The sequence below is a fragment of the Dendrobium catenatum genome, unplaced genomic scaffold (assembly GCF_001605985.2).
Source record: "Dendrobium catenatum unplaced genomic scaffold, ASM160598v2 fragScaff_scaffold_249, whole genome shotgun sequence".
Lineage (NCBI taxonomy): Eukaryota > Viridiplantae > Streptophyta > Magnoliopsida > Asparagales > Orchidaceae > Dendrobium > Dendrobium catenatum.
This window is the reverse complement of record NW_021318711.1, coordinates 3600280-3628252: the sequence shown is the minus strand read 5'-3', so window position 1 is coordinate 3628252 and position 27973 is coordinate 3600280. Positions and strand designations below refer to the sequence as shown.

General features: G+C 36.6%; 1 protein-coding gene across 3 annotated transcripts in view; it reads right to left on the bottom strand.

Moving 5' to 3' along the window:
• Nucleotides 1-2695: 2695 nt before the first annotated feature.
• The window catches only part of LOC110098356 (DENN domain and WD repeat-containing protein SCD1), a 160740-nt gene continuing 135462 nt past the window's right edge, over nt 2696-27973 (bottom strand). Inside the window, exons 28-31 of one of the 3 annotated variants that reach the window (XR_003700165.1) lie at nt 18806-19011; nt 5509-5647; nt 5324-5405; nt 2696-3007 (exon numbers count right to left, since the gene is read on the bottom strand). Coding sequence is in view for 2 of the 3 variants with exons in the window: in XM_020825173.2 (XP_020680832.1) it covers nt 5552-5647; nt 18806-19011 (302 nt within the window). In the remaining variant the exon portion in view is untranslated. Of the gene's footprint in view, nt 3008-5105; nt 5406-5508; nt 5648-18805; nt 19012-27973 lie in introns of those variants that run through there. The other 2 variants (XM_020825173.2, XM_028693297.1) reach the window with 2 other exon arrangements.

The window sequence follows — 27973 nt, the reverse complement described above, 5'->3', positions numbered from 1 at the left end:
CCTACTTTAGGAGGAAGCAAAAGGAGTTAGGTTCTTTGCCTCACCGATGTCGGTGGAAAGGAAATTTTGTACAGGCTTCTCTACTTTGTTGTGGGAGAAAAAAGAGAGTCACTGAGTTTAGTGCAATACTCGGAGGGTGCCTCCGGGGAGTGGACGTAGGTCGAGTTGACCGAACCACTATAAATTTATGTGGTTCGTTTATATTACTTTTTTCGCATTTAATTTCCACACGTTGAATTTCTTTGTAGTAAATTTTGGTTTGTTTAAGTTTTGTTTTTTATCGTGAAAGATTTTTTAAAATACCAATTCCCTCCCCCCACCCCCTCTTGGTTAGCTTGGGCTAGTTCATAAGGGCTTAACATCCCTAATGAACTTTCAAAGGCCACCATGCATTCTTCAATTTTGTTACTTGTCACATCCTTTTCTACAAGTGGACAATTGAACTCCACAAGAAAATTGGCAAATGCTCAAACTTTGATTGTTGCATGCAGTATGTAGTAGATTTGAGACTCACTTAATTTGACATCCCATTTAAGTAGCCTCCAAAAATAGCCTAAATTATTAAATATAAATTTGAGAGGTTAATCGACAACAATCTAATTGAGTGGGTCCATAAGTAAAGTCGGAGTACACAAGTTGATATTACAAGTGTCCAAGCCAATTTCTCAATCATTGGATACCTTAGCTAGTTTGACTCCCCTCAATATTTTGTTCACATAGTATATGAGTCATTGCCTTCGCTCTTCTTCTCTAGATAACACTAAGTTTAAGACATCTTTGCCAACTCTAAGATATAGTAGTAGGCCTTCTCTTGGCTGAGGGCTTAATGGCAACTAATTTCAAGATGAAGTGATTAAGTCGAATGACTACCCAATGAGTCAAATCATGTTTCTTGAGCGACTGCATTTTGAAGACCACTTTTATTTTGTCGAGATTCATTTTGATCCATTTTTAGATGAGGAAGAACCCCAAAAATTTGTGAGAACCAAACCAAATTTTGATTAATACATTATTTAACTAAATTATTTTTCCAATTTTTTTTATTAAAATTACTGTATATGCATTAATGCACTGTAACATCAAATTGGTTTTATACACTTTCCCATGCATGCATGGAGTGATTATTCCGTCAGGTTACCGAATGCATCCGGAAACTAATACCAAAACGCCACGTCACTAAAGTGCTCTGTACAGCCCGCTCGGTATTGCTCGGTATTTTTCACTGGATGGAATAATTTTTCCAATGGTGAATGGTGATATGAACAACGGACATGGATTATGGTTTTAAAAAAGTAATTTCATAAACTAATATTAATATATTAGAAAATCGTAAGAACTATCCAATTTTTCAATACTCTATCCTGTAACCTGCATTTGATGGAAACAAAGAGCTCCAGTGGGAGCTGGGCCAAGGAAGAAGGGGAGAAGCAGAAATGAAGAAATGGAATAAGAGGAAGTGGCAAAGGTTTAATGTGAATAATCTGTTTTTTTCAATTTCTTTGCTAGGAAATAACATGGATTTCAGGTTGATATGCTTTGGTAATCATATGAGAAAATTTTTAAGGTAAAAGTTTAATTAAAGGTTTTTTTTTTTTTTTGTATTTAAGTTGTAAGCTGTGAAATATTATAATATATATATATATGAATTTCATAGATTGTTTAAAAAATAACGCAGCATCGACGTTATTATAACGAGGCAGTTTATCATGTGGTCGATCTTCATTTGAGTATGATACTCAATTTTAATGCAAAAAGCAAATTTATTTGAAATAAGTGAGCATAAATTTGATAACTTAGACCAACACATAAGTTATATATGAAACATTCATTATATTAAAGTATAAAATTTATTAAATTGTTTAAAATGAAAGATGAATGTATTTAATGTTCCAAAAAGTGGAAATAAATGATGAATACATCCCAATCTTCAATAAATAAATAAAAATTATGTATTTCATAGAATAATACTTATATGTAAGATGATAAAAGTGAGTTTATATAAAAGGTAAATAAGACCTCAAGCTAATATTTTTATGATAGCAAATATAGGTGAGGAAAAAAAGATGGCCTTTATGACTTTTGTAACCAATAAATCTAATTACATATGCATGCCATATTCTAAAGCTGACAAAATTACCTTTTTTATTATATAAAACTAAGAAATATGAATAGATTAACCTAACATTATGAAACATGTACACAGTCCAATATTATATTAGAGATTTTATTTTGAATTAGACATTTTCCATGCATTTAAATCAATTATTACTCGAACGATTTTATTTTAAAGATTACAAGTATATCACTAGATTAATCTATGAGCATAATTTAATTTCATGGAACATTAAATTTTACATTAAAATTGCTTAAAATCTTTATGGTTAAATAAAAATTTTTTAAAAATCTTTTTAAAATCTTTATGCTGAAAATCATATACAACCAATAAAATTAAGTTAATTAAAATCTTTATGGTTAAATAAATAAAGTTTTTTTAATATTCTTCCGTTCAATTTATATTTTTTTATTAGTCAAATTTTTTCGAATTAGTCGTTGTCTATGAGAGCTAAGTCATATCTATTTCTATTAGGACTAATGCAAGAAGGATCATTATAGAGCGTGACAAAAATAATAGATAAACAAAAGTCAATGTTCAAAATTTTGAGAAATAAAATTAGTATAAAGAAATTCTAAGATATAAATAACTCTCTACATGAAGATAGACCCCCTTTAATAATCATTAAGTCAAGTAAAATTTGTCGTTCATCATTCCATCATCAATGATATCCACAAATCTTTTGGGTAAAAAGAAGTTAAAAAGTTACCCATACATTCTCCAAATTACTCAGAAATACTTGGCGGTTCCATTAGGGGTCCATTAGAACCAAGCTGTGTTTGCAAAGATAAAAATGATATTACGACTCAACATGAAAGTTTCGAAAATGGGCCTGAAAGGACGCGAGAAGGCCCAAAAAATCTCAAGGGCGCGGGCGCGGCGCGGGTGCATGACCTGAAAATGGAGCACGTTTTTTTTTTATTATTTTTTTAATTTTTAGATAACGATGTTATAAAAATAAAAAAAGTTAACCTGAAATTCTTAAAAATTAAAAAATATTTAAAACATATCTCCTATTCTCCTCTAAATATTATAATTAACATCCTTATAGGACTAAGAATGATAATAATTTTCCTGCTAAAGTATTATTATCACAAAAAAAAATTATCATAACTTTATAAAAGAACTCATACACATAATTTGAGATCATATCCTACAATATGGGATTTTTTTAAATGAGGCATTCAGGAAGAGAAAAACACATGGGGCTAACTGTGTCAATATTTGACACAACTCGAAAACCCGATCCAACCCGACCCAAAAATTTCGGATTAGGATCAACCCATTTGAGAAACGGGTTGGATTCGAGTTCAATAAACTGACCTGTTTAAAAAATCAGTTTGAGTTCGGGTTGACCCGAAAATCCAAGAATGACCCGCTGACCGCGTCTACCCACGTCACATGTCTCTTCGCGTGAGTCACGTCCCGCTGATGAGTGACGATGCTGCTGCTGCTGGCGCTGTCATATCCGCGAGTCAGGTCGGGTCAACCCAATAACCCGCGCGGGTCGAGTCCAGGTTAAAATACCTAACTCGTTTGCAAAAATGTGTAGGGTCAACTAGTGACAAGTCCATTCGGGATTCAACCCGAACCCGACTCGTGACCCAATTTTAACAACCCTATATCACGCATAACAAAATTAAATTTATTATAAAAGTATGAGTTGAATGTTACTAAGGATAGACTTTTTTATAAGTGGAGACATAAGATGTTGATTGGAGATATATGTGAGGTGATGATCAATGAGGAATATCATAAGTCAGGTTATGTTTGACGATTAGTTTGATCATTCTCCTTATAAGATGGATGACAATCGTAAAGGAACAGTGGAGATTAGACTACCTTTGGCTATTAGCATGATCTTGAATCCTTACAAGAGAGCATATAGGACAATCGAAAAGGTAAGCATTTAGATGTCAGTGAGTGATATCAATCGTACACTACTTTTTCGTATGCATTAAGTGACAATCAAAATAAATATTAGAGGTGGGCTAAAAATGATTTACCAACTTTGTCTCTCTCCGTATAGAAGTGGATAAGGAATGATCATCAGGGATTAAATCAAGCATCAAAGGTTGACAAAATTTAGATAATCATTTGATACAACTCTACAATGGTCAATTCAGAATGTTAAAAGACAAGCAATATTTGAAGATTTGACTAATCATTTTATTTTTTAAGTAGGTAGACTTGTTTGTTCAAGAAGCCATACATTGGAAATATATTTGTATGCATCAAATGATGCTCCATGAGGAACGTCAGAGGTTGGATGACAAACTTGATTGTTCTACTTCTAGGACAGAAGCTAAGTGATTGTAAAGGCTTTCATTTGATGTTACTTGCTGATTGATGTTAATCATCGCCCTTCAGTACGTATTGGTCATAAGGGAAAGCTGTGGTCGCAGGAGTTCAGAATGAAACACACACTAGACGTAAAAGTTTTCATGAAGGAAATAATTTTTAAATTTCAGGAATACTTACAATATGAAACCCTAAAGGCTGTACCACACATAAAATGCCTTTCCTGTCATCATTAAGTAATAAGACACGTTCTACCCAAATAACCAGACAACTTCTAAAAGGAGGCATAAGACCTATTCTTTGAAAAATTTCTAAATAAAACATTAAATCCTTAATCAAAACCATCGGGCATCTTAGTCTATAGAACTAAGTTGTAAGATCCATCAATAAGCTACTACTAATATAAGTCGTAAGACTTGCTTTACGGGCTATTTTTAATAAATGCCTGTAAGTCCCTACCTTGATAATTCATAAATAAAGCTTTGCTAAGAAAGATTTACAATTTTAGGGAAGGTTTTACAAGAATGTCTAAATGAAATATTGACTAGCCCATACATTTGTCTATGGACACTAAGAATTCTCCTGGAAAACAATATTCGTAGTATTCTATTAAGTTTCCCGAAAAATCATCTATGCTAACATGCACGCTCGATTCTGTCGGATACGTGTAAAGTCAATCCAATCAAACAACTTAAAAGAAAATAAAATTATTCATATATCTAGAATTCAATAAACAACAATTTCTTTTCATCAACCCAGAAATCATTAGATTAGCCCTCTACCATGTTATTTTTCAGCTCTTCAGCTTGTGTCAAAACTCAAAGGCAATATTATAATTATTTATGAAATAATAAAATAAATTGAATACAATTGATAAATTGTATATTAAGAGAGTAAGTTTGTATTAACCTCTAAAAATGGAAATTTCCATTTAAAGATTTTTAAGTAAAAAATTTCAGCCACGTTGCAGCAAGGGGTTTGGGTAGCGACCCTGAAAGAAAATGTTAAGTGAAGAAACAAAACGGAGAAATGATACAGCTATAAATAATTCAACACAAATATAAAAATATATATAAATAAGAAAACAAATTTACCAGTGTATTCCTCCGCTTCCGAGCTTTAAAATTTGATGGACCACTATATATTGATCGTGGCATCCCACAGCCGAAGAACTCCATTTCGTCCACCACCGCAAATCCGCTTTCTATCAAGGTCGGATGCCACACAGCGAATCTGAGGCAGCAGAAATTAAGATACTTGAGACAGTAGAATTTTTATCTTTGAAAGGTGGAGAGCTGAAGCTCATAAATGCTACTTCTTAAACTTGCCATCTTGCGACGCATATTTATTTTAGCACTATTGATTGGAAGTTTAATTTTAAAAATACTATCATAGCTGAAAAATATGTATTTAAGAAATGTACAAATTATTTGGCAATATGTTAATCAAATACATTAAATATTTTATGTTTATAAGGATCCATTTCAAATATTCTCACCCTCTCTCTAATATTACGATGGGCTATGTGGCAGGAAGCAGCCAGCAAAACATGGTAAATGAGAGCATCCTTGCAATTGTTACAAGCTTTATGAAAAATAGTTTCCAAAGATACTAACGTGGATGTCAGAAGATTTGGAGGAATTTTCTTGACCACGGTTGCAGTCAAGGTTGCCCCCCATCCTACATCTGATTTAAGTGAAATTGATGCAGAATTGGTTGATATCTGAGGGGCAATAAAAAATTGCATAATTTCCCCCCAGCTAGGAATCTTTCCCACAGGCGGCGCCAAACTGTTGCATCCTGAAAAATTCGTGGCGGTAGAGAAATATAAAATTTAATGTCATAGCTTTAAACGAAGATCCAACACACAAGTAGATAAAAGAGAGGGCATAACATTCATAAGAGACACCAGAGTTTTTACGTGGAAACTCTTAAAAAGAGGGAAAAACCGTGGGGCCTAGGTCAATTTGAATGAATCCACTAGTGCTTGCAATTGATTACAAATGATGTCCTTCCTTAGGAGGAAGGTCTTGGCTCGAAGTAGCAAATATACATCATATAGAGTGCATTGTATGGTAGAAGTTGGAAGAATCAACGTTGATATGTTCGTTTGGGCGGCAAAGCCATAGTAGGCCAGCTATGAAGGACTGTAGTCGGATGATTTTGGTCGAAAGGACCGTAGTGAAGCTATGGAGGTCGAAAAGATCGTAATCAAATAACGGTGGTCGGAAGGACAACAGTTGATGATGGTCTGGAAAAGACCGTAGTCGACGATGGTCATTGGAAGGACCGTAGTCGATAGGCGACAGGGGTATGGAGGACAGTATTGGGAGACGGAGACCAGGATGATAGTAGTCGGTGGATGACGGAGGTCAGAAGGACCGTAGTCGGCAGGAGGACCGTAGTTAGGCAATAGTGGTCGGAAGGACTGTAATTGACGATGGTCGTTGGAAGGACCATAGTCGACGAAGGTCGTTGGAAGGACCGTAGTCGGCAGGAGACGGGGGTCGAGAGGATTGTAGTCGTCAGGCGACGGAGGTCAGGACTTTTCTCCAACGTACAACATCTAAATTGCATGTTTTTTTTCATATTTACCTAATCAAAATAGAAAGATAATCACCTCTCATTGAAGAGGAATTCAATAATTCGTTCCTAGTTTGCAACCTTCCAAGTTGCATGCTACATCTCTCTGTCCTACAACTCAAAGGTTATAGAAAATATTCTAATTTACTTAATCTAAAAATAGGTAGATGATCATGCATCATTGGATATAAAATCCAATGAATACTTCTTGACTTATAGTTCCAAAATTATAAGTAATTCCTCATTTCTTTGGGCTCCAAAAGTCTAAGGAACCCATCCAACCTTAGCCTAAAGGTATGGGTTTGCTCCATTTCTCCTCCAACTTCCAAGTTGTAGGAGATTTTCCCTCTCTTTAGCTTTAAAAGCTAAAGGGAGTTCTCTAACATTTAATCCAAAAGCTAAATGTTGAATTCCTATATTCTCAGCTCCAAAAGCTAGGGAGAATTTTCCAACACTTGGCTCAAAACCTGTGTGTTGGACACCCTCTCTCCCTCTTCTTTAGCCTCAAAGCTAAAAGAATCATCCATTCTCCTTCTAGCTCCAAAAGCTAAGAAGAATCTTCTAACATTTGACTCAAAACTTATTTGGTGGATACCCTCTCTCCCTCTTCTTTAGCCTCAAAGCTAAAAGAAGTATCTATTCTCCTTCTAGCTCCAAATGCTAGGGAGAATCTTTCAATACTTAGTTCAAAAACTACATGTTGGACACCCTTTTCTTAGATCCAAACTCTTAAGTGAAACACCCTTAGTGTGACATACGACAAAAACCTCACACACTTAGATGCACAGCCTCTATGCATACTATGACTAGGATTTGTCTTTTTATGCGGATGTGATCGATGATTTGGTGTGATTGCCCATTGGATTATCTGCATTGTGGTCACTTGCCCATAAGTCGTTAGTGTAGAAATATACATTTTTTTCTTGCAGGTGGTCATATCCAAAGGAGGGGGGGGGTCATAATTAATAAAAATATTTGCAAGACAGGTACCACTTAAACCCCCCCCCCCAAAGTGATCTAACTAATAGAATTGAAGCAGATGTTTGGCACTCTAAGTGCTAAATAAAATATTGGATGTGATATTTTATTATATAAACTGACTTCTAACTCTGTTTTGCAACCTTGAATTTTTTTTTCAAATATGTATTTGATAGAATTATAATGTAATCAAACTTGTGGGGGTCTGGATTGAAAGGAGGTGAACCAGACGGATGTACCTATGGAAGGTAAGGCCTAAGATTTACTTGGAAGCTAAAGTTTGAATACCCCATAAGCAAGAGTCTGTAAATAAAATTTGATTGTGTTGTATAATGACAGATAACTGAGCTGTCAAACATAATTGTAATAATTTGGACATTACTTACATTTTTGTTTTAGTTGATTTACATTTTCTCATATGTATTGATTGTTTACTAGGTGTGCAATAGAAAAACATACTTTTTTTTAGATTTCTTTCTTGCTTTGCTTAAGGGTGACCTGGACTTTTTGATATAGTAGGCACTTAGAACAAAATAAGATTTCTACCCTTTAAAATGTAAAATCCAAAAATCAATTTAGGTTTCATGATTTTCTAACAAAAAAAAAAAAAACATTGCATGGCTCCCTTTTAAGGAGCCAAGTTTTTCAAAATTTAAATTGAGCATACATAGCCGAAAAAATGTATCACATATAAAGAAGCTCTCACTTAAGGACGAGATAAAAAAAAAATCTTTCTTTTTTGAGACAGCATATGCATACCCTGCATAAATAGGCATCTTGACCTCAAAGTCAAGTTATAAACTCTACTTTCTAAATAAAATAACCTTCCACTCATATGCATTGAGATCGGAAAACATGATTTTAAAAGGGTTTAGCTGGGTCTAGCTGGTAGTCCTTTCTAGGCAGGACAATAAATTCAAGGGTCGAGCTGGCTATGCTTCATGTGAGGTGTAGTTTGAAAGTCCTTTTGTATTCCGTTAAACTTAGGTTTGAGGCACTACCTCTCGATAATCCTCACCTTAATTTTAGAGTCAGAGGCAATGGTTAATTCTAATCACCATACATGTCCTCACCTTCCTGGCAGATCTTCTAACATATACTATTGGAATATGAAGCAATCAAAAATTTGGGAGAGGGACCCAAATTTTTGATCACAAAAGAGAAATACTTTTCTAAGAAAGAAATAAAGACATAGAATAGACAAATAAACTAAAAATAATAACTTTACTTCATAATATAAAAACTATTACAACTTAGACAAGACTTACAAACGACTCTTACAAGACACTTACAATTTGGACGTTTCAAACTTTGACACACAAACAAAATGACACCCTAAAATTGCTTACTTTGAGAAGAAGGATACAATGGAATGGATACTATGGAGAGAAGAAAGAGATTAGAAGCCAAGAAGAATGGTGGAAAGAGCCCGCAGGATTTCCATAGAAGAAGAAGTAGAAATGGAACAAAGCTCTCAAGCTTTTTCCAAGAAAACCTCTCAGGTTTTGTCTCCAAAAATCACTCACATTACCTCTTAAAAACAGCCACAAACATCAATATTTATAGGCACAAAAGGGCATCCAAACAGCCCAAATATTAGGGAATATGGAAGGTTAAAAGACACTAGAAGAAGAAGAAGAAATGGAACAAAGCTCTCAAGCTTTTTCCAAGAAAACCTCTCAGGTTTTGTCTCCAAAAATCACTCACATTACCTCTTAAAAACAGCCACAAACATCAATATTTATATGCACAAAAAGGGCATCCAAACAGCCCAAATATTAGGGAATATGGAAGGTTAAAAGACACCTAGAAGAAGATTAAAAGACACAAAAAACTGCATAGAAAACAGAAAAAAAACTCCTGGAATTCCTGCCAAAAAAGTCCCCAAAAACTGAAGAAAAGGAAAGCCAAAAGCCATAAGTTTTTTCTTGCTGAAATCCCAAGAGAGACAGCCAAAATCCAATGAATAAAGCCACGGAACCAGCCAGCACAAGCCACGGTTTCAGCACAGGAAACAGGGCAGAAAATTTCGATTTCCAGCATAGGAAAACCAACAGCAACAAACTTTTATTTAAAATCCACAGAGAAACTCCAAACGACATGGCAATTATCAAGGGAAAGCCACGGTTCCAGCACCTTGAAAAAGACATTAATTAAATGGGATAAAGGCCACGGTTCCACCACAGAAAAAGACATCAATTAAATGGGATAAAGGCCACGATTCCTTCAGCCAATTGAAGGAAAAGTAATGCAGGAGCTCAGAGGCAAAGAAGAAGAGTAAGAGACAAGTTCCACTCACCTAAAAGCTTGCACCTCATAATGAATTTAGAGCTAAACATCAGCTCATAATGAGCTAATCTTCACTAGACATAAATGAGCTAAGGAAGTCAAAAATCAAATATTAGGATTTGATTTGACCCCCCCCTGCCTACATCAGAATATAAGCCCCAATTAACCTTCAATTGAAAATGTCAACTTAAATAAAAATTAGATTTTTAAAATATAAAACCTAACATAAGATAGTCCGAGCACCTCTGAGATTTCTTAGAATTAAATGGTTCTACTTCACCTCCTTTGACTCTCATTTTAAAATCTGATTCTAAATTGATTCTTTCTTTCTTGAAATTCCTAAAGGCCAAAAATCTTTTAAAAAAGACTTTCATGGATTCTAAAAAATCAAAATTTAGCCAATATTTAAAAAACTTCAAACAGAAAAGGAAAATCACTAATTTAATCAAAAGTTTTCTCAAGCATCAAAACTTGAGCCGCTATGGGACGTTTGTATCCCAGAATAAAATAAAACACATTCGACCAAACATCAAATGAGAGAATCTCTGTTAAATTGTAAATTTTATCATTGAGTCCAAAAGAAAATGATATTTTTACCCTTCAGGGTAATATATTATCATTCTTATGTCATGCTCAATCATAAAATATGCAATCCATTTGAGGACTACAAAATTCTCAAACATTTATCCCCTATCATGCGAAGAATGGAGGGCTATTTAAAGATTTTTGAGAGTGACATGGCTTTTAAATATGAGAAGGATCAAGGTCAAGATGAGAGTTGTTTGAATGGAAGGCCGATATTGATCCCTTTGATCACGGACCGTTTAATGGTCATTTGAATGCCTTAATGATAACAAAATATAGTGATCTTGGACTCATTTGATTTGTCTCGTCGAGCCGCTCGATTCAATTATAAGCATGTCACGTTTGGAAATCATTTAGTAATTCAAATTACGGTTTTAACCTTCCGAATGCGCTTTGGGTCTTTGATTTGGACTCATTTGGGCTTGGATTGAGTCGAATTTGGTGTCGATAGGTTCGTCTTTCCGAGATGTTTAATTTGAGTATAAGTTTGTTGTAATCGGAGTTCTTATGATCCCAGATTTAATTTTGAAAGCTTACCCCTCAATTTTGCTTCAAGATTCGTGCTCGATCAAGATAATTTTTTACTCATATATCAATTAGGAATGTAACATTTTGCTCTTTCATCCTAACAAATTTATGATTGGTTTATTTAAATGATTGAGATTGGTCAAAGTTTGTTACATATTGATTTTTTTTTTATGGAGTGAATTTTAATTGTTCTCAATATTATCTTTGTTCTCAAATTTCTTGTAAAATTTTCTTTATAATGTCATTCAAAATTAATTAATGGAGAAAAATGATTCATGTAGTCGACCCCACTAAAGACTTGTTGTTGCATTCAAAACAAATTAATGTCCTTTTTTAGTTTTGCATTTAAAAGGGACAACTCTTTGCCTATATTTAAAAGTTAAGAAACTATGAATTCTAATCTTTTGTCATTATCTTTATACATTTCAACTTAGATTTGTATTAGTGGGTGCTGTACCCTAAAACGTCCTACATCAAATCAATACTAGGGCTTCTGATTGCATCATCATATTAACTAAAAATAGGACATAATAATTGTTTTAATAAAAAACTTATAAATAATTCAATTTAAACATGATTAAGTTATGGTTCGAAAGAAACACAGTCACTATCATGAGAATCAAAATCACATTTAATGCAAATATGGAAGAATGTAGTATTTCCTTTCAGGGACTAGCTATATTCAGGTATGTTTACGTGGATTTTATATTCTCATCTATGATTGTTTATTGCCTTCCAGGACTTCCTAGGATTATAATGCTATTAAATTATTGTCATCTACAGTAGCATTGGGTACTGTAGTAGAGTTTGGCTACTAAAGTTCGACCTATTATAATAAAGCCAAAAAAATCAAGCTTTCTATGAATTTGTTAAATGAGATTTTAAAGTTCGAAATTTATTGTTTTTTTTCCAACTAATATTGAAATATTATTGTTTTCATTGAAATGCAAATTTGTTGAATTAGAATTTGCTGTATGATACGCCAGGGGAACTCAAAGGAGTTAATATTTACTATGTAAGGAGGAGAAATTAGGGGAGAATTAAAAAATTTATTTAGGGAAAGATGACTGATTTGAATTTAGATTTAGGAGAAAATTAGGAAGGTTTTATTTAGGGAAAGGGCTAATTTGAATTCAAATTTGGGAGGAAATTAGGAAGGTTTTATTAAGGGAAAGTGTATTGATTTGAATTCACAGTTTGGAGAAAAATATGATGGTTTATTTAAGGGTAAATAAGCGGTTTTACTTTCATTATGTGACTTATGTTTGCTAGAGCATTCTTGGGAATTGTTCCTAGCAGCGTCTAGGGTTCGTGGGAGAGCTGATCTATCTCTCGAATAGTAGATCACTTATATCTTTCTTTCTTATTAAAGAGATAATAAAAAATCAGCCCTTATCTACATATTCCTGCAGTTTCTACCTATTTCTTTCATTGTTTTTACTTCCAAGACGTATCAAATTAGTATTAGAGCACTTTTTGGAGGCATTTAAAAGTGAGATGGATCAAGTCAAATCCGGAGTGAAAGAGACGTTTTCAACTATGGAATGAATGTTTTCATCTATGAAAAACCAATTAGGAAGGTTGGAGGAGATGATGAGGAAGCTAATGGAGATGCAATTCAAAACGCCACGGGCAATTTCGATTGCTAACCCTAACCAAAATTTGGTTGGAATTCCCTTGGCCAAATCTAAGGGAAATGGGATCGAACATGAAGAGTTCAACGAGGAGAGTTTCTTTCACCAAGAGCCACCTCCTAGGGCTCTGATAATGGGTGGAATAGGGTTTGCAGATGGGGGGAAAACAGGAAGGGAGTTTTGTTGTGGAGTTGGTGGGTGGATGACCATTATGGGAGGCCTTTCGGGTAAGGGGAAGGGACGACCGGATAAGGAGGGGACGAGCCGAGCCATAGTGATTGGGTCATGCAAGGAGGGTAGAAGAAATGTTAGATTCCCATTCTCGATAAACGAGGGAAACATGGAGGGACCACGACAACCACTATGCTATAGGAGGAAGAAGGTATTTGGGCGGTGAAGATCCAAGGATGAGAAAGTTGAAGATACGAATGATTGATGATAAGAAAGAGGAGAAACTCAGAACTTTCAATAAACAAATTGAAGAGGATAGAAAAGTAATCATCTCAAGTAATAATTTTATTGAGATGCATGAGGATTTTGAAGAGCATAGTCTTTCATGTCTGGAGCTTTTGTATTTGAAGACAAATTGCATTTTGTTGATAGAAAAAAGCATTGGAAGTTGTAGGGTGGGCTAGAAATCACTATTTGTCCTCTGTCAATGTTCCTTCTGCTAGTAATGGTAGATTGTTGATAACCCGTGAAAGCCTGGAGATGTTATTTCAAGGTTACGGATGCAAGAATCAATTTCAACGAAGGCCTTAGAGGCCATAAAGAATCTTGCAAAAGATGAGTGCGAAAGCAATTTTGTTTCAACAGTTGCGTCCTCAAATGAAATAGGGGTCAAGTTTGATGATATCGGTGCTCAAGAATATGTGAAGAGAACTTTAAATGAACTTGTCATGCTTCCTATGAGAAGGCCTAACATTTTTTCACAAGGAATTTTGCACTTTGGTCCACCAGGAATAGGTAAAACTCTTCTTGAAAAAGCCCTTGCAACTAAAGCTCGAGAAAATTTTATCAATATAACCGGATATACTCTTACATCAAAGTGGTTTGGCGAGGCAGAGAAGCTCACCACGATTATCTTTTCTTTTGCATCTCGGCTAGCGCTTGTCATTATTTTCGTAAATGAGGTCAATAGCTTACTTGTTGCATGTGGTGGTGCCTTAGAAGATGAAGCAACAAGAAGAATACAAAATCATTTTATGGCTGCTTAAGATGGTTTAAGGACCAAGGACAGTCAAAGGATTCTTATCCTAGGTGCAACAAATAGATCATTTGATTTGGACAATGTTGTGATACGTCGTCTTCCAAAAAGGATATATGTGGACCATCTGGATGCTTGACACAACACAAAATCTCAAGGATATTTATGTCCCAAGAAAACCTTGACCCTAACTTTAGATTCGGCGAGTTATCTAATGTAATAGAAAGTTATTCTGAAAGTGATTTGAAGAATCTTTGCATAGTCGCTGCATACAAAACGGACCAAAATTTTCTTGATAAAGAAAAGTTAGGAGAATTTACTAAGCAGAAATCTACATTAGTTGACACTTTTAATATTAGAACACCAGTTTCCAATGTGGAAGCTGATATTATGGGAGCATATAGTTTAAATTGCCATTCCTTGTCAAAGCAAGAGTCTTCAACAGCATTTTCGAAGAAATGAAAATTAAAAAAAGGTGATAGAGTAAAATATGTAGGTATGATGCATTCTTCTGGACTACCTTTTCCAGCTCAGAAAGGTCCACGTTATAGCTTTCATGGTAAAGACGTAAAGTAATTCTGAGACAAAAATGGATCATCCAAAATTAGTGTAAGATTTGACAAACAGATAGAAGGAAATGATCTTTGTGGTCTATGTGAAGAGGATCACATGTTCTTCTGTACAATAAGCATATCAATTCGTACGCAGCATGTTGGGTTTATTGCTCCAGAGATGCTTATCAAGTGGAAGGATTTACCAGAGTACAAAGCCACATGGGAGCCATATGAGATGATCAAGAGATTGTTCTCATCCTTCCACCTTGAGGACAGTTTTTTTTTTTTTTTTTTTGGTGAGGGCGGGGGAATATTGATATGTTAAAGGCGCCCACCTTATGGGGCCCAAGAGAGTCAATATTCACTATGTATGGAGGAGAAGTCATGAGAGCAATAATTAGGAGAGTTTATTTAGGGAAAGATGATTGATATGAATTTAGATTGAAGAGAAAATTAGAAAATATTTATTAAGGAAAGAGGGCTGATTTGAATTCAGATTGGGGAGGAAATTAGGAAGGTTTTATTTAGGGAAAGAGGTTATTTTGAATTCAAATTTGGGAGGGAATTAGAAAAGTTTTATTAAGACAAAAGAGGACTGATTTGAATTCAAAATTGAGAGGAAAATATGATGGTTTATTTAGGTGTAATTAGGTGGCTTTATTTTTATTATGTGATTTATGTTTGCTGGAGTTTTCTTAGGAGTTATTCCTAGTGACATCTAGGATTTGTGGAAGAGCTGATCTACTTGATCTACTTCTCGAATAGTAGATCATCTTTCTTTTTTACTGAAGATATAATAAAAAATTAGCCCCTATCTTCGTATTCGTACAGCTTTTACTTGTTTATTTCGTTGTTTGTACTTCTAAAACGTATCACAATATTAAACTAATCGTAAAGGATTATAGGGAGTTGGTTATATCATGAAGCTATTATGATTTATAAATAGTACCGTTGAGCATGCAATTCAACATTAAATGACGCAAGGAATTTTAGATTTCTTACTAATTTTTGTATGCTATTAGATGTGGATTCTTCAAGCGCTTCCCAAGTCTAGACAATAACTATTGAGAGATGTTTCTCCTTTATACTATAGCATGAGACTTAGATCTTCCAATTGATTATTTCTATCCTTGTTTTTTCTTCTTAATTATTTAGTTATTGATGAGTGTAAGATATAAAGATTTTGCAATGTTTGATACGTGGGTGAGGTGAATTTCATTCGCTGTAAATTTTAGACCTTTTACAATTTTAGACTTTGACTTTTAAATTGTCATTTGGAATGAATAAAACATATTTTCTGGTTTTATATAAGGAAATAATAAATCTTAAGTTGAAAGTTGGTGATATGCGAATAATAGCTTTTTCTGCGTTTCTTAGTGCTCCATCATAATTTTGTAATAGCGAATTCTTCTAGAAAATGAATGTTTTGTGGAGTTAGTAATATTAAGAATGTTGCAATGGATGTGCTTGGAGTTTCAAAAGGAAAAGCTCATACTAATAAAAATAGTTGGTGGTGAAATCAAAATGTGCAAGAAAAGATTAAAAAAAAAGCTTTGTTATAATAATTAATTTAGTGTAAAAACTCTGAAATTTGAGAAAGATAAAGCGGCTTGTAAGGTGTCTAAGAAAGTAATATGCGATACAAAGATTTTAGCTTTTAATGATTTATATAATAGATTAGATTCTAAAGAGGGTGAAAGATATATGTATAAGTTAGCAAAAGAAAGACATAGTAGTAAGGATTTAGTTCAAGTGAAGTGCATTAAGGATGAAGATCAAAAAGTGCTTTTTTTAGAAGAGGATATTCAACAAAAGGTGGATGGGATATTTTGATAAGCTTTTCGATGAAGATTGTGAGAATACGATTGACTTTAGTGACCTTAGCACTCGAAATGAAAATAGAAACTTTTATTTTTATTGTCGTATTAATAAAACTGAAGTTAGAGAAGCTTTAAAGAAAATAAAGTGTGAAAAAACTAGTGAACCTGATAATATTCCAATAGAGGTATGGAAATGCTTAGGAGATGAAGAAATTTCTTGGCTTGCTAAACTCTTTAACATTATTTTGAAGACTAACAAGACCATATGAGTGGAAATTGAGTATGTTGATTCTTATTTTTAAGAATAAAAGTGATGCACAAGGTTGTGCACATTATAGAGGAATTAAGTTGATGTATCATACTTTAAAACTTTGGAAGAGAGTTATGAAGCATATTTTACAACTTGATACTAATGTTTCTCAAAATTAATTTGGATTCATACCGGGTAGGCCTACTATGGAAGCTATTCATTTATTAAGAGGGTTGATGGAGAAGTTTAGAGAGAATAAGGATGATCTATATGATATTTATTGATTTAGAGAAAGCATATGATAAAATTCTAAGAGAAGTGCTAGAAAAGAAAATGGTTAATAATGCTTATATTCAACTCATTAGGGATATGTATGCAAGTAGAAAAGAAAGGGGTTACTTGTGTTCAAACACAAGATGGTTTGACCAAGCATTTTCCTATTTCAGTAGGATTTCATCAATGATCAGCCTTAAGCCTTTATCTTTTTTGCTTTAGTCATGGATGTTCTCACTAGACATTTGCAAGAGGATGTACCTTGGTATATGCTATTTGTTGATGATATTCTTCTTGTTGATAAGGCTAAAAAGGAAGTTGAATGTAAATTCAAATTATGGAGGTCAACCTTAGAGTATAAAGGTTTTCGTTTGAGTAAATATAAAAACAAATACATTGAGTGTAATTTTAGTAGTAATAGATTTAGTGGAGGGTTTGTGACTTTGAGTGATAAAGTCATTAATAAGTGTGACAATTTTAGATATCTCGGATCTATTGTTCATAGTGATGGTAAAATAGATGGGGATATTATTAGTAGAATTCAAGTTGGATGGTTGAAGTGGAGTAATGCTTTGGATTTGTTGTGTGATAGAAAAGTACCACTCAAATTTAAGGAAAATTTTTATAAGATAGTGGTGAGACTTGCAATGCTTTATGGAGCACAATGTTGGCCATTAAAATAGAAGCATAACATTAAGTTTTGTTGAGATGAGGATGCTCAGGTGGATGAGTGGATTTACTCTTAGAGACAAGATATGAAACGAGCATATCCGTGAAAAGGTTGGAGTTGTTCCTATGACAAATAAGATTAGGGAGAGTTGCCTTAGATGGTTTGTCCATGTAAAATAATAAGACCCTGTTAGATGAGTAGATGTATTAGATTTGACCTATGTTAAGAAAGAAAGAGGTTGACCTAAAAAGAATTGGTTAGAAAATATTAGAAATGACCTTTCTTTATTAGATTTAAATGAGAATTTGACTTTTAACAAGACACATTGGAAAAAAAGATTCATGTAGCTGACCCCACATATTGGGATACAGGCTTGATGTTGTTGTTTTGTATTGAATTCTTCTAGATGGTGTTTTTGCTTATAAGTGTGAGATTTGGATCTTCCATTTGGTGATTTATATCAATGTTTTTTTTCTTAATTATTTAGGGTTTGGTTTGAGTCATAATATTGAGATATTGTCAAGTTTAACAAGTGCCAATTTTTCTTTTTATGGTGCGAATTTTATTTGTTGTGAAATGTTAAATATATTCTCGAATTTCCTGTACTTCTCAGATTTTGATGAATTTTAAATCATCATTTGAAAGGAATTAAATGGGTTTTCTAATTTCTTATAAAAATGACAAATACTTGACTGAAAGTTGGGTAACAATGAATCATAATCATTCATCGGTTTCTTTGTGCAGCTAATCCTAAATTTGTATTAATTAATCCTACTTCCAAGACGTCCCATATTAGATTGGTATCAAAGTTTATAGTGCATCATATCAATTAAAAGTAGAACATAATAATTAGGCTAATCGAAAAAATTAAAGCAAGATGCGATTTAAACAAAATTAGATAGCTACTTTATAGCAAACTAGCTTTAAGGGGAAAAAAGCACTTTACATCATTAAGAAATAAAGAAAGAAAAATAGCGAAGCAACGAATGAAACATTTGGATATGAAAATGTATAACATACCACAGCCACAGATTTCTGAGGTGCTCTATAGAACTGCCATCCAGGCATTTTTGACCCCGAGTTGGAGAAACCACCAAGTCTTTCTTGAGGTCGATAAAAAAGGGACATAGAATTATCAGCTGCACCAATACCAAGCCAGTGTTCTCCAGCATTGACAGATAAAATGGAACCAGAGTGAGCTGTTATATTCTTCACGCATCTTACTGCTGCTCAGACAATCAAAGAAATAAATTGAAGATTAATATACTGCACTAATCCTACCCTTTTTATTATTTAACACTATTAAGTGAATCACATAGTTGAAATTCAAAGTAATGGGGAAAATGATCACTACATCTTCAACACTAACTAGTATCAGACTCATAACCAAACAATTCGTTCAACTAAAACTATAAAATGATATCAACCACAATACAAATGCTTGAATGAAACAAAAACATGAGGTACACAAGTGAAATAAACCTAGTGCAAAAATAAAATACCAAAATGCTATGAGGACCTCAAAAACTAATGGAAATTGAGCGATCAACTCAATATCACAGAACGGTGGATAACATGGGATTATATAAAGGCCGATATCAATGCAGAAATCATTTAAATAGTTGGACTTTAAAAATCATGTAAATAAATTTGCAAGTTCATTAAAATTTATGGTTTATACTATTAGTGCTAGAGTTGACAATCTGTTTGTGCTCGGTTTAAAAGCAAGCATAAGTTCAACTCATTTGTGAACCAAAGGAGTTAAGCATAAGGCAATTAAGCTAGTTGAAATAAATGAGCATAATGCAAAAAATGTTTGACCCCATTGATCAAAAAGTAATTCAAATATCTGAGTTTGACCTTTATTGATTTGATGAAAAAGTCTTGGGGGTCACTAACAACCAGGCATTGTCCAAATCATAAACTGCAAAACCCACCATTAAATGCTATTGTACATTCAGAGCAACAAGACCTACACCTAATGATGAGGACATCGGCAAAAAAATTGACGTGTGATGTGATACCAGGAATTGGATTTTAGAAAATTAATAAAATTTGTTAAAATAATGACAATACAATCTTAATGATTCTCACAATTGAAGCTTCCAAGAGATATTAGATTTCAACTATGCTTAAGCAAGTTATTACCGCTAAATTAGCAAGATCTATAAAATAACGACTACAATAAATAGTAAAGCAAATGAAAAGCCAACGAGAATCCGGCGGTTCACAAAGCGATTGGCTCACCTTGAGGCTACACTCATTTGTCTACTTCTAAGGTTGGCAGGAGAAGAAGAACCACACAAGAGATGAAACCACTCCGAGAGCGATGGTGCCGGCGATCCGTAGAGAAAGAGAGGAAGGCGTAGGATGTTGAGGAGGCGTGGAAAGTCGTTCGTCGATGGTCCACTCATAGTCCGGACGTTGTCTATCAATGACTCGGATAAGGCTTGGGAGGATCCGATCAAAGTAATCTCCCACGGTGTCTTCGTCGGATTCAAATCCCGCGTCAAAGAACGGCGATCGGAGGACGTCGAGATTACCTTGGGCATCGAACACAAGCCCCCATTCTAACTCGGGATCCGCCATGCGACATGAAGGTGAGAATGGGTGGTCGCCGCAAGAGGCTCTCCAATGAGAGGGAGAGAGGGACGGCGGGTTGGAGAGGGGATGGGAGGCCGGCGGTAGATCTAGGGTGAGAGGGGAGGGTTTTCTGTGAAAACTGAAATTAATTTCAGTTTAAGGGAATTGGGAGGGAAAATTTGAAGGATTTCAATTTCCAATTAAATGCAATTAATGCATTAATTGAAATTCAATTAGGGTGAGGCTAAGGAGGGAGCCGACGGTAGAAAGAGAGGGGAGGAAGGCGTTTAAAACTGAAATTATTTTCAGTTTTAGTAAGATTGGAGGGAAATTATTTTGCACTTAATTTGGATTTCAAATCTCATGAAGGGGTTAAGTGCACAATTAATTAGGCAGCAAGAGAGTGGGGCCGGCGGCATGGCTAGAGATGGGGGGAATTGGGGAGAGAGGGAGAGAGGTTTCCAACCATGGCAGGATGACTAGGATAAGTTTTAAAGAAATCCAAATTAATTTAATTTTCTATTTGGATTCATTTACAAACTTTCCAAATTTGGGAAGAATTTGAAATTTGAATTTTTAATTTTCAATCCGAAATGAGCGGAGAGGAGGTGGGTGGACGGAGGTCGGGTGGTGGCTAGGTGGCCGGCTAGTGGTGAGAAGCCTAAGGGGAGGGAAGGTGGCTAGGGTTTCGGGTGGAGCTTGGTGGGGTTTCTTGTGGTGGGAAAGAGGGAGGTGGAAGAATGAAATACAAGGATTACAATTACCTAGAGAACTCACTAAGAGATCTCAAATGAAGAACTCACCAAGAGAACTTTAAGCACTCACAAAGAGAACATGAAGTAGAAATTTCATTCATCCAATAATATCCATAAAATACAATGACAAAGCCTTTATATAGGCTATCCGGAAATAAAAAAAAACATAAAGATGACATTGCCCTTGGGCTACAACAAGCACTAATTCCTTCATAGAGGTACAAAAGGAAAAACATGAAATATAAATGACATAAATAAAATAAAACATCAAAAATAAAGACTCTGAATCATGGCCGTCGATCGACGTCTTTGACGATGGTACACGTGTCGAAATCTGATGTCCCCATATTCTCCCCGGGTGGGAGAAAGCTCGACCCTGTCGAGCAAGGGTCCTGAGAACTCTCGTACAGCTCCAGAAGGTCGGGGTCCAGTCTCTGTATCTCCTCACGCTCCAGCCACGTATCCTCCGTCTCCGGCTTCCCTCTCCAACGAACTAAGTATCTTTGGCGCCCGCCGTCCCTGGTGGAAATGATCTCATCACTGAGGATGGTTTCAATCTCCTCCGTATTAGGTAGTGTGAGAATTTTGGGAAGTGGAGGTAGACTTGGGATCTCACTAGGTATGGACTCACAAGGCTCAAGGTTTAGTGGATTTTCAGGGTTAAATTCAGGGCCATCAAAGGCTACTAGATCCTCAATGTTAAATGTGGGATTCAAGTTGAAATCTTCATGAAGGTCCAAAACATAGGCATTACTATTTATTTTTGAAGTTATTTTAAAGGGACCTGCACTATTAGCATGTAGTTTCTTAACGGCCCCTGGTGGGAACCGCTCCGGACGAATCCGAACCATGACATAGTCTCCAACTTCGAACTCCTTGAAGCGTCGCTTAAGATCAGCATTAAGTTTGTATTATTCATTACTTTGTACAATTCTTTTATTAATTTCTTGATGCAATTCCTGGATATCCGATGCAAATGCGGATGTAGACTCTGACACTCTAAGCTTAGGACTCATGGGGAGTAAATCTATGGGTTGCTTAGGTTGGTATCCATAAACAATCTCAGCTGGGGTCATACCGGTGGTTCGATTGACAGAATTATTGTAGGTAAATTCAGCAATGGGTAGTTTGGAATCCCAATCTCTAATGTTCTCACCTACTAAGGTCCTAAGAAGGTTCCCAAGGCTCCTATTAACGACTTCTGTTTGGCCATCCATTTGTGGATGAAAGGTGGTGGAGAACTGCAGCTTACTACCCATCTTAATCCATAAAGTTTTCCAGAAATAGCTCATAAATTTCACGTCTCGATCCGACACAATTGTTTTTGGGAGTCCATGGAGTCGGACAATCTCATCAAAGTACAGTTTGGCAATCCTAGAGGCATCGAACGTTTTAGCATAAGGGAGGAAGTGGGTCATCTTAGAGAAGCGATCTACTACCACACAGATAGAGTCGTGCTTCCTAGCGGTTTTGGGTAGCCCTAGAACAAAGTCCATACTAACGTCTTGCCAAGGGCAGTTTGGGACGGGAAGTGGGGTGTAGAGGCCAGTGTTCTGCTTTCTCTGTTTAGCTAGTTGGCAGGTATGGCAACGTTTGATCAGTTTACTAACGTCTCGCTTAAGGCTGGGCCAGAAAAATCTATACTCAACTGCTGCAATGGTCTTGGCCTGCCCAAAATGTCCAGCTAAGCCTCCCGCGTGTAGTTCCCACACAAGGAATTCACGGAGAGAGGTGTTGGGAATACACAACTTCTGAGACTTAAATAAGTATCTATTTTCCAACAAGAAATCATCCACAACTTGTTTATCTCTAGTTGTCAGTACAAAATATGTCTCTTTGAAATCAGGGCATTCTTTGTAGTCATCCTTGATGCGTTCGAATCCAACAATCTCCGTTCTCATCTCTCTAGTGACCATTATTCTACGACTCAAAGCATCCGCTGCTTTATTCTCAGCTCCAGCCTTATGTCTAATAGTGTAAGAATACTCTTGGAGGAATTCGACCCAACGACCATGACAGGCATTTAACTTCTTCTGGGAGTTAATGTATCTCAAAGCTTCATGATCCAAAAATATTATAAACTCCTGGGGAAGCAAGTAGTGTCTCCAATACCTGAGGGACTGAATGATTGCATAAAACTCCTTATCATAGGTAGAGTACCTCTGACGAATGTCATTTAATTTCTCGCTAAAGTACGCCACAGGCACAGGATGTCCTTCTTGCGACAAGACTCTTCCTATTCCAATTCCTGATGCGTCACAGGTTACCTCAAAAACTTTAGAAAAATCTGGGAGGCGCATAGTAAGAGCTTCTACCATTTTCTTCTTAATATCCTCAAAAGCTTTGGTGGCGGCTGTCGTCCAATGAAATTCCCCTTTCTTAAGACAATCCGTTATAGGAGCTACGATGGTGCTGAAATTCCGAATAAACCTCCGATAAAAAGTAGCCAATCCATGAAAACTTCTAACATCACGAATATTCTTAGGCTCTGGCCACTCGTTTATAGCTCGCACCTTTTCTGGGTCAGCAGATATTCCTTGAGTTGAAATGATGAATCCAAGAAAGGTTACACTATCGATAAGAAACTTACATTTGGCCGGGTTAGCGAACAACTGTTCTTTCCTCAAAACTTCACAAACTTGTGTTATATGATTAAGATGTTGATCCACCGAAGTACTATAGATTAGAATGTCATCAAAGTAAACCACTACAAACTTGCCTAGGAAGCGCCTGAGGACTTGGATCATGACCCTCATAAAAGTGCTCGGGGCGTTGCTCAGACCAAAACGGCATAACAGTCCATTCATAAAGTCCATCTTTTGTTTTGAACGCCGTTTTCTATTCGTCTCCTGGACGGATTCTAATCTGATGGTACCCACTCTTAAGATCTATCTTGGAGAAGAGAGTTGCTCCGGTCATCATGTCCAACATGTCATCTAGCGAGGAATGGGGAACCTATACTTGACAGTAATCTTGTTGATAGTGCGGCTATCAACACACATCCGCCATGAACCGTCCTTCTTGGGAGTCAGAAGTGCAGGAACAGCACATAGGCTAAGGCTTTCCTTTATGAATCCTCGTTGTAGGAGTTCATCAACTTGTTTCTTCAATTCAGAATGTTCAGTTGGGTTCATACGGTAGTGGGGAAGGTTGGGTAGTGATGCTCCCATTACCAAATATATCGCGTGTTGTATGTCCCGAAGTGGTGGCAATTGGTTAGGTAAATCATCAGGGAACACATCAGAAAAGGTTCTAAGGAGTGGGCGGACCTCTTCAGGAATGGGTTCACCTATTTCCTCACGGGTTTCCCTAGCCACTAGAGCGTACATGATGGTTCCTTGGTTAATCTCTTCTTCCATCTCCTTTGCGGTCAGGAGATGTAGTCCTTTTTTTGTTTGGCAGGGGTAGGCTTGGCATCCACCTTGGGGGGTTTAGGTTGAGAGGGTATTAACTTAATTTTCTTCCCGTTATGTTCGAACACGCAGGTGTTCGTTCTCCCATAAATATGAACGTCATTGTCAAATAACCAAGGGCGACCAAGGATAATTTGACCTACGTCCATGGTCAAAACATCACACCAAATCTTCTCTTGATATCCCACAAACTCTATGGGAATTAGGCTTCGATCCTTAATTTCTATGGTAGTCGAATTGATCCAAGAAACCTTATACGGGTTTGGGTGAGTGGTCATCTTAAGGTTGAGCTTGGAAACCATAGCTGAAGAGACTGCATTGATACAACTTCAGCTATCAACAATAACTTTGCAGCTCTTTTCTCCAATCTTAATAAAGGTATGAAAAATGGAGGTTCTACGCCAATCATCACTGAGCTTAGGTTGGGACAACGCGCATCTAACAACTTGAAGGGTAACAGGTTCTTCCTCAGTGAAAGAGTCTTCTTCCTCGTCAACATGGTGAATCAAATCAGTTTCAGGTTCGTCCTCCTCTTCATCCACTTCTTCAATTATGGTGACCTTGTAGGGACTAGAACATTGCGAAGCAATGTGTCCATACCCAAGACACCTATAACACTTGGTTCCAGAATTAGGCTTGGAAGTGTCTCGTTCAGAGGCCTTACCTTTGAGGTCTGTGCGAGGTGGAGCAGTGGGTCGACTTGCAGTAGAACCCGAGGGTCGGTTTTGGGGTTGTCCAGATGAGGTCCTATAAGGGTTTGAGCAGGAGTCAAAGTGTCTCGTTTGGGAATGGGTTTTTGAATCTTCAAGGTCAAGAACTAGGCTGCAGGCTGCCTCTAACGAGTCTACTCCTCTAGCAAAAAGTTCAGTTCGCAGATCTTCCGTAAGGCCAGCTCTAAACATGGACAGGATTTGAGTTGAGGTAGCCGACTCCTCGCAATTGCAACGAATCAGAAAATCGTCAAAGGCCGAGATATAGTCTCTGACGGGATTGCTTCCCTGGGTCGGTCTATTCCATTTATCAAGGTGTTTAGGGTAGTAAGAAGGGGAGAGGTATTTTCTCTTAAGTTCTTGCTTCATCGTTCTCCAATCAGTAATCGGATGTTCACCTCGAGCCTCGCGCATATTCTCTAAATTGGTCCAATACAAGTTGGCTCGACCCGTGAGTTTCATCTCTGCAAATCTAACCTTCCTAGCCTCCGAGATGTTATACCACTTGAAATAACTATCCATGGATTTAATCCAATCCAAGAAAACTTGGGGGTCAAGGGTTCCATCGTACGTTGGGGCATCAATCCTATTATTTTTCAACAACTGGGCATCGTTGTCTCTCCAGGGGTTCTCGTCTCCTACGGGGTCTTGATGGGGCCTCAGGTTATGGCGGTATTGGTCTCTAGGGTGGCCATGATCTGCTCTGTTATCCTCGCCATAGGGTGAGTGAGGTCGGGAAGGTGTATAGATCGTGGGATTCCCAATACGCTCTATGTTATCTAAACGATCACTGGTTAATCTCCTGAAATCTGCTAAGTCCGTCTGAGTGTTACGAATTTGCTGCGTAACAGTTCCCAATTGGCCCAAAATGAGGTCTAAGGTTGGCTGGAGGTGCTTCGGATCCATGGGTGAAGGTTGGGGTTGCTAAGGGAAGTGTCGGGGTGGAGGACAGCACCTAAACACTAAGGTAGGAAGCTCCTAAGGCTCCTATATGCTGCAGGAATGTTATGGACAGCAACCCAACACAATGACTCCAGTGGGCTAAGTGTTTGGGACCGGCTTAGAAGGTTGGACAGCAAGTTATTAAGGGTTTAAGGTCACCTAAATGTCTCTAAATAGTGCAGGAAAAGTGCTGGACAGCAAAGTTTTCAACTGTACAAAGTGACCTAAACACTTAGGTGAGTTGGAAAGGCTAAGACAACACTTAGGTAATGAGCTAAGCTTGCTTAAGATGATAAAACATGCAGAAAAATTTCAGGACAGCAAAGTAAAACAACAAATTTTGATTAAATAAGCAATGGTACACATGCAAATGAGCGATACGAAATGGTGACAACTTCCTAGGAACTTCTAGCACAAGCAAAGCATGCTAGCCATGCTCTGATACCAAGATGATATGATACCAGGAATTGGATTTTAGAAAATTAATAAAATTTGTTAAAATAATGACAAGACAATCTTAATGATTCTCACAATTGAAGCTTCCAAGAGATATTAGATTTCAACTACGCTTAGGCAAGTTATTACCGCTAAATTAGCAAGATCTATAAAATAACGACTACCATAAATAGTAAAGCAAATGAAAAGCCAACGAGAATCCGGTGGTAAACAAAGTGATTGGCCCACCTTGAGGCTACGCTCATTTGTCTACTTTTAAGGTTGGCGGGAGAAGAAGAACCACACAAGAGATGAAACCACTCCGAGAGCGACGGTGCCGACGATCCGTAGAGAAAGAGAGGAAGGCGTAGGATGTCGAGAAGGCATGGAAAGTCGCCCGTCGATGGTCCACTCGTAGTCCGGACGTTGTCTATCAATGACTCGGATGAGGCTCAGGAGGATCCGATCCAAGTAATCTCCCACGGTGTCTTCGTCGGATTCAAATCCCGCGTCAAAGAACGGTGATCAGAGGACATCGAGATTACCTTGGGCATCGAACACAAGCCCCATTCAAACTCGGGATCCGCCATGCGACATAAAGGTGAGAATGGGTGGTCGCTGCAAGAGGCTCTCCAATGAGAGGGAGAGAGGGACGGCGGGTTGGAGAGGGGATGGGAGGCCGGCGATAGATCTAGGGTGACAGGGGAGGGTTTTGTGTGAAAACTGAAATTAATTTCAGTTTAAGGGAATTGGGAGGGAAAATTTGAGGGATTTGAATTTCCAATTAATGCATTAATTGAAATTCAATTAGGGTGAGGCTAAGGAGGGAGCCGGTGGTAGAAAGGGAGGGGAGGAAGGGTTTAAAACTGAAATTATTTTCAGTTTTAGTAAGATTGGAGGGAAATTATTTTGCACTTAATTTGGATTTCAAATCTCATGAAGGGGTTAAGTGCACAATTAATTAGGGAGCAAGAGAGGGTGATGTAGACAAAGGGGGGGTCAACACATGTCCAAAATAAATCATATTTTGGCTTCCCTTGAGTCTACTAGCTCAATCCAATTGAGCTAGAATTTTAGCTCATTTATGAGCTAGACTTTAGTTCATTTATTGAACTAGGGGTTAGCTCATTATTAGCTAGGATTTTAGCTCATAGTTATCTTTATATTTAATGTACTTTTTATAATTTTTATGTTTGTTTTTATGTTTGTCTCTTGGAATTCCAAACCGGCCTTTGGAATTCCAAGATTTCTTTTTCCCATGGTGGCTCCTTGAATTCCACCATGGCCTTTCAGTATTTTGTGCTTTACCTCTTGGGATCTCACGGCTAGCTCCTTGTTCCGTGTCCGCCC